The sequence below is a fragment of the Zootoca vivipara genome, chromosome 6 (genome assembly GCF_963506605.1).
Source record: "Zootoca vivipara chromosome 6, rZooViv1.1, whole genome shotgun sequence".
NCBI lineage: Eukaryota > Metazoa > Chordata > Lepidosauria > Squamata > Lacertidae > Zootoca > Zootoca vivipara.
Genome location: NC_083281.1, coordinates 1,923,973 through 1,931,367, shown reverse-complemented (window position 1 = coordinate 1,931,367; position 7,395 = coordinate 1,923,973). Strand labels below are relative to the sequence as shown.

General features: G+C 49.8%; 1 protein-coding gene across 1 annotated transcript; it reads left to right on the top strand.

Annotated features, from left to right (window-relative positions):
* On the top strand, positions 1-4,625 carry LOC118087061 (cytochrome b-c1 complex subunit 10). The gene is made up of 3 exons (XM_035119358.2): positions 1-167; positions 2,403-2,548; positions 4,446-4,625. The coding sequence occupies exons 1-2, from the start codon at positions 118-120 to the stop codon at positions 2,521-2,523; spliced, it is 171 nt and encodes a 56-aa protein (XP_034975249.1). The 5' UTR covers positions 1-117; the 3' UTR covers positions 2,524-2,548; positions 4,446-4,625.
* The last annotated feature ends 2,770 nt before the right edge of the window (positions 4,626-7,395 follow it).

Sequence of the window (7,395 nt, the reverse complement as noted above, 5' to 3'; positions counted from 1 at the left end):
GAGCGGGGCGGAAGGCACGCACGCACGAAGGAAGGAAGTGAGCGCACGTCGGAGGGGGAAGGCGCCGTTTGCGCACGCGCGAGGGAGAGGTGACCTTCCAGGCGGAAAGCCGCAAGGATGCTGAGCAAGCTCATGGGCCCCCGTTACGGGCAGCTCCTGCGCAACTGGTGAGTGAGTGCTCGGGAGTGGGGGTGGGGGAAGGGGCGGGGGCTCCCTGTGGCCCCGCCCCGCCCTGCTCCAAAGGGTGGGGGGTTCAGCCACCCCACCCCCCAAAATTAAACCCCTCTTAAATTGGAGGAAGTAGAAGACACGTGGGCTGGCTTGCTGGGAAATCCAGGGCCAGATTGTTAGAAGAATGTTAAGGTCTTAGGGATGTCTTTAGATATGTCATAAATGTTCATAAACGTACAAGGCAAACACGTACATAAATATATAAACCAATGACTGAAAATAGTACAGAAAATGTCCTGAAACCGTTTTGCTCCTCCCAAATTGACCTCCCAAGTCCAGCCCCCTGCAATGCCTGTTTAGCCTGAAGAAGAGAAGGTTAAGGGGTGATATGATAGCCATGTTCAAATATATAAAAGGATGTCATATGGAGGAGGGAGAAAGGTTGTTTTCTGCTGCTCCAGAGAAGCGGACACGGAGCAATGGATTCAAACTTCAAGAAAGAAGATTCCACCTAAACATTAGGAAGAACTTCCTGACAGTAAGAGCTGTTTGGCAGTGGAATTTGCTGCCAAGAAGTGTGGTGGAGTCTCCTTATTTGGAGGTCTTTAAGCAGAGGCTTGACAGGCATATGTCAAGAATGCTTTGATGGTGTTTCCTGCTCAGCAGGGGGTTGGACTGGATGGCCCTTGTGGTCTCTTCCAACTCTAGGATTAATGCAAGGATCAAAAACGCTTGTGCCCTTATTCCCATATGGGGTACACAAGAGCCTTTATAGAGTCCTTTGTAGGTTCTCCATTGGTAGGAGAAATAACAGAGGCCAAGCAGAGAATATTGAGAAGCAAAGCAACTAGTAAGCCTGATCTTTATTGAACTGTTGCAACAGGGTGCTCCCCTCACACGCAGGAGAAAGGAGGAGGACCCACAACAAAGGTGTACCTGCCCTTATATAGACATTTTGAAATTCCCTGCCCTGGAGCTCAAGACCACCTCTCCATACATCATACATGCATCACAGAAACTGCGGTTTACAACAGAAATTTGAATGTTGTTTATCTCCTGTCTGGCAGGTTACCTGTTAATGGTCACTTGATTGCATTACCTGGGGAGCCTGGCCAGTGTTTTTGTAATGATAAGTACTTACTTCCTGAGCCAGGTCACAGGCTCACACCCTATTCATACACAGACATACCCTTAAGACAGGGGTTTGTGAACGAAAAGACAATGGGGAGGCCTTTTCCATTTCCCTTCGACCTTGCAGAGAAATATTTGAGGTCAATTTGGGAGGGACACATTGGTTTCAGGACTTTTTCTGTGGGGTTTCAGACATGTGTTTTATATATTTATGTACGTGTTTGCTTGGTACATTTATGAACATTTATTACATATCTAAGAGCTTAAAACTCTTATAGCACAGTTAACCTGCGGAACTCACAGCCACAGGAAGCAATCGTGGCCAGCAGATGGTGGGTGGCTTTGGAAGACAGTTCCTTAGAGGTCCCCTTCCTTCTCCCCAAAGCAGGATGTGGGGGGGGAGCCATCTTCAAATATCTCACGGAATGGAAGAGGGTAGCAAGGAAGGTGGGACTCGAACCCGTGACTTCTCTGTGACGAGGAAGGAAATTCCGACTCAAATGCCGGGAAGAGCTACCTGACAGTCAGAGCCGTCCGGCCGTGGGATGGAAGGTGGCAACGCAGTATCCCTGAAGGAGAGTTTCCACCCCGGACACCGGGGTCCACCTCCCGAGGGCCTTCTGGTGGTTCCCTCCCTGCGAGAAGGGAGGTTACAGGAAACCAGGCAGAGGGCCTTCTTGGTGGTGGCGCCCACCTTGTGGAAAGCCCTCCCATCAGATGTCAAGGAGATAAATAACTTTGCAACCTTTAGAAGACCGCTGAAGGCAGCCCTGTATAGGAATATTTATAATATCTGATCTTTTAGTGTATTTTTAATCTTTTGTTGGAAGCCGCCCAGAGTGGCTGGGGAAACCCAGCCAGATGGGTAGGGTATAAATAAATTACTACTACTACTACTACTACTACTACTACTCTCCTTCCTTGGAGGCTTTTTAAGCAGAGGTTGGGTGGCCATCTATGTCAGGTATGCTTTGGCTGAGATTGCTGGAGGGGGTTGGACTGGATGACCCTTGGGGGTCCCTTCCTATGGTTCTGAAAGCTCAATGCGAACATGCCCAGAGGTATGCTAGCACCGCTTCTGTTCTCTCTCCTTCCCGCAGGGTGCCTACGATGACCATGTGGGGCACCGTGGGAGCTGTGGGGCTGGTATGGGCCACGGACTGGAGGCTGTTCCTCGACTACGTACCTTGGATCAACGGCAAGTTTAAGAAAGATGACTGAGCGGCAAGCCCTTCCCTGCAAGGAGGTGGGTCCTCTTTGGGTAATAAATGTGGGCCTTTTGCGGCTGCTCCCTTCGGGAGGCGGCTCTCGTTCTTTGGCATCGGTTCTGGGGTAAACCACGACTTTCCAAGGCAATGATTCCATCCCCCACCTGAACCACAAATAATAATAATAATAATAATAATAATAATAATAATAATATAATTTATTATTTATACCCTGCCCATCTGGCTGTGTCTCCCCAGCCACTCTGGGCTGCTCCCAACAGAATATTAAAAACATGATAAAACATCAAACATTAAAAACTTCCCTAAACAGGGCTGCCTTCAGACGTCTTCTAAAAGTCAGATAGTTGTTTATTTCCTTGACATCTGATGGGAGGGAGGGCACCACAACTGAGAAGGTCCTCTGCCTGCTTCCCTGTAACCTCGCTTCTCGCAGGGAGGGAACCGCCAGAATGCCCTCGGGAGATGGACCCCGGTGTCCGGGGTGGAGACGCTCCTTCAGGTATACTGAGCCAAGGCTTTTTAGGGATTTAAAGGTCAGCGGGGTTGTGCACTGCCGGGAACGACTCCCCTTCTGTGTAGGCACGGAGCCCAAGCGAGGCCCTTTGCAAGCTGCGAGGCAGAGAGCGAGGGGAGTCTGTGTCTTGTGCTTCTCTTGAGAAACAAATGATCACGTTGGCGGGAAGGGGAAAACGGATAGCTCCGTCGGTTGGAGCGTGGGTGCTGATAATGCCAAGGTTGCAGGTTTGATCCCCGTATGGGACAGATGCATCATCCTGCATTTGTCAGGGGGTTGGGGTAGATCATGGGTAGGCAAACTTAAGGCCCAGGGGCTGGATCCGGCCCAGTCACCTTCTAAATCCCGCCCACGGACAGTCCGGGAATCAGCGTGTTTTTACATGAGTAGAATGTGTCCTTTGATTTCAAATGCACCTCTGGGTTCTTTGTGGGGCATAGGAACTCGTTCATATATATATATTTCAAAATATAGTCCGGCCCCCCACAAGGTCTGAGGGACATTGGACTGGCCCCCTGCTGGAAAAGTTTGCTGACCCCTGGGGTGGATGTTCCTCGGGGTCCCTTCCAACCCTACGATTCTGTGAAATAGCTCTGCGCAATGGGTGCTTCGAGCCGTTTCCCCAAATTTGACTGAAAATGCAACTCGTTGCAAAAAGCTGAAACTCTGCAAATTTTGGTAATGAAACTGATTCTAAGTGCGACACACTGTGGAAAGTGTTAAAAATTCAGATATATGCTAGGTGCCAAACGGCTCCTTAGACCAAGGTTGCAGCTGCCAAAACAGAACGCCTAGTTGCTATTTAGGGGCAAGATGGCTCTACAGTCTTGTTTTTCAAATGATGGTCTGGCTGTGATTGATTCTCAGTTAAATATCAGGCTAGTTCAGAGAATAACCTTGAGTTGGGTTAAGAGCTTGGAGAACTTGGAAGAAGGAAAGTCCCCCGATCCAGGGACAGTCCGCATATCTATTGGCCTCTTCCGACCTTTTTCTGAATGCCAACACGGATCATTCATAACGTAGGGATGTTCTTCCCAACGGTGAGCAGGGGGGGAAGCGGAGACAAGCGACAACAATGCGCTATAACGCTGTTCTCTGCTCCTGAGCAGGCTGCACGGAAAAAGCATTCTGGTTCCAGAAACTCATTCCGATGGTGCAGATGAAATATAACGGATGGAATCCTACAGGGTGGGGTCTTAGTGTGTGACAACAGCCCAGAGCCAAGGATCCCCAGATGGCTGACGTGTCAGGCGCCCGATAGCCAGGTGCAAAATGCTAATTTCGAACACTGGCTGCGGGAATCTGCTTCAGCTATCCTCATTGTCTGAGCGATTCCTGCAAAGCACCAAAGCTTTTTGTGGCATCCTTTTTAATTGTTCTCCTTTTCCCTCCCTTTGCAGCGCAACCTGTTGGGTCTCGGAGAGACTTCCTTTCCCCTTTGCCTGCTGGCACTTCGAACTGTGAACCCCTGAAACTGCCCGGAACCTTCCTTTTCCTCTCGTCGAACGGGCAGATGCTGCGCCGATAATTTCAAAATGAATAAAGCCTCTTTTAGCGCACGGGGACGTGCTGGTCTTATAGACGTTTTGCTTCCCTGCGGAGACGCGCTCCCCCTGCAGAGTCAATGTCGCACAAATCACGGCGCAAAATCTCACACGTTGGCGGATGTTGGAGCCTTTTTTTGCACACAGGCCTGTGGTTGGAAACACCACTTTGCGGTTGCGTGTTTTACATTGCCGACTGGGATGCACAGGAGGGAGAGACAGCCTTCTTCCTCCCGTCAGAATTTCAGCAATTTAGCTCCCATCTCCCCTTTACATTTGAAGCTGAATCATTGAGGCTTTTGCCCCCCAAAACTCCTGGGAACTGTAGTTTGCAGAGGGCTGTTAGGAGACTCCCGTTCCCCTCGCAGAGCTGCAGTTATATTCCAGAAATCGTAGTTCTTGGGAGGGGGGTGGATAAAGGTCTTCTAACAATGCACAGGCTGCAGTTCCAAGGATTCTTTTTGCGGTAAGCCATGTCTGTCTATGATGCTGCCTTAAATTCTGGATTCACTCATATATAAGCCAGGCGCCAAATGACTCTCTAAACCAGGGTTGCGGTCACCAAAACGGAAGGCCTAGTTGCCATTTTGAGGCAAGACGACTGCTCTAAAGCATGGGTAGGCAAACTAAGGCCCAGGGGCTGGATCCGGCCCAATTGCTTTCTCAATCCGGCCCGCGTACAGTCCAGGAATCAGCGTGTTTTTAACATGAGTAGAATGTGTCCTTTTATTTAAAATGCATCTCTGGGTTATTTGTGGGGCATAGGAATTCCTTCATTTTTTCCCCTTCAAAATATAGTCCAGCCCCCCCCCCCCCAAGGTCTGAGGGACAGTAGACCGGCCCCCTGCTGAAAAAGTTTGCTGGCCCCTGCTCTAAAGCCTTATTTCCCACCCAACTTTCTGCTTCCTGAAATTCGTCCCGATAAAATACCACGGGTAGAATCCTATAGGGTGTGTTGTGAGTGTGTGTGGAAACAGCCTGGATCCAAGGATCCACCAGGCAGGCCAGCTCCGTCACAAGGGGACCGAGAGCTGGGTGCGAAATGCACATGGCAGATTTCGAACCCAGAATTTTTTGGGTTTGGGTTGAATTTGAACCCTGGCGAGCCCAGAGAATCCTAGTGCGGCATTCGATCTGTCCCGCAGGAGGATAGCAGGTGGCCATCTTTTCTTGCTTTGAATCCCATTTTTAAGAAGAAGCCGTTAATCCAGATACAGGTAGGTAGCTGTGTTGGTCTGCTGTAGTCAAAACAAAATAAAAAAAATTCCTTCCAGTAGCACCTTAGAGGCCAGCTAAGTTTGTCATTGGCATGAGCTTTTGTGTGCATGCAGACTTATCTGAAGAAGTGTGCATGCACACGAAAGCTCACGCCAATGGCAAACTTAGCTGGTCTCTAAGGTGTTACTGGAAGGAATTTTTTTTATTTTGTTCCATTAATCCAGAATGGGGGAGAAATCTCTGGGACCCTCGCAGCACTGAAGGACTCCAACTCCCATCAGCCCCTGCACCCAGAATGGCCCGTAGTCAGGAAGTTCTAAGCCAGCAATGTTTGGAGAGACATTTTCCCACCCAGAGGCAGATTTAGGAGAGCGTGGCGCCTAAAATGGGGGTGAGGGTTATAGGGGGGCTCTCAGGCCCACGACCCAAAGCAGCTCTGCATCATCGGCCCCTTAGGTGTTTTACCCAGGATGCACTTTTGCCTTGCACACACGGAGGAGTGTGTGCAAAAAATCTTTTGCGGGGCTGAGAAGCCCCAACCACGGTTGCACCCCATTTTAATATATATATATTTTTACATATGCTAGGATTTGTCTATCTTTCAGCAGCCTGCTGGACAGGGGTGGGGTGGGGTGGAGAGATGGAGGGGGAGAGAGGTGCCCCTCTCCCCACGGCTGGCCTGTGACCCCTTTAGAGTTCTCCCCCAGTCCCGGGGAACGTGACCCACAACAGAAAAGAAAAAGATATCCCAACCTTGCTCTGAAATCCAGTTGGCTTACAACAAGCCTGCAAGGTAGGCCAGTAGCGACGTATTGCAGGAGGAGGAGTGTGACCTGCAAAAAATTAGGAAGCCTCGAGTCACGTCGCGGGGAGGCCGCTGGGTGCTGCCAAACGGCACCCCGGCAATTAGCCCTCCTGCCTGGCACGGCCCTTGGGAGTTGTAGTTCGGCAGCACCTGGTGGACTAAAGGCTTCCCCCACATGAAATTCAAGGCAAGAGCTTGGCGATTTCATGGCTTTTTTGCCTTTTAAAAACCTGGCTATAAGAGTTGAGAGATCACCTCTGGGAATCGTAGCTCAGTGTCGGAGCACCTGGGAGTTGTAGCTCAGAGCTTGCTTTGCATTCAGAAGGCGCCAATTTCGATACATAGATGTACATCGGACTTGTAAAAGGACGCATAACCTTTTCAAAGAGCTTATTTGTGAATTTTAAAAGTCAACATTGCTTGAACGAAGGGAAGGGGGTCTATTTTATGCCCTAGAGGAGGGGGGTCTATTTTATTCCTAGAGATGGAGGGTACGACATGCCCCCCCTCATTTGGGACCCAGGCACATGGTTTCCCACACACACCCCCCCCCAAAAAATCCTGGGAACTTGTGGAGTTTGCTGGGAATTGTAGCTCAGTGAGGCTGAAACTACAGTTCCCAGGATTCTTTTGTCCGTTAAATGTTGGGTTGGAACGCAGCTTAGGAGTTTATTACGTCTTCCTCTGCCGAGTTGAGGGCGACGCTTTTGCAAATTCGGGGGTCGCCAGGCGAGATGTGGAAGTATACCACTGTCCTATCACGAAAGCTATTTTTTTTAAAAA

Bases quoted from the DNA above. Each gene is read 5' to 3' on its own strand.
- LOC118087061 (XM_035119358.2), top strand. From the start codon at position 118: ATGCTGAGCAAGCTCATGGGCCCCCGTTACGGGCAGCTCCTGCGCAAC. The intron at 168-2,402 runs GTGAGTGAGTGC...TCCTTCCCGCAG, and splicing joins GGGCAGCTCCTGCGCAACTG to GGTGCCTACGATGACCATGT.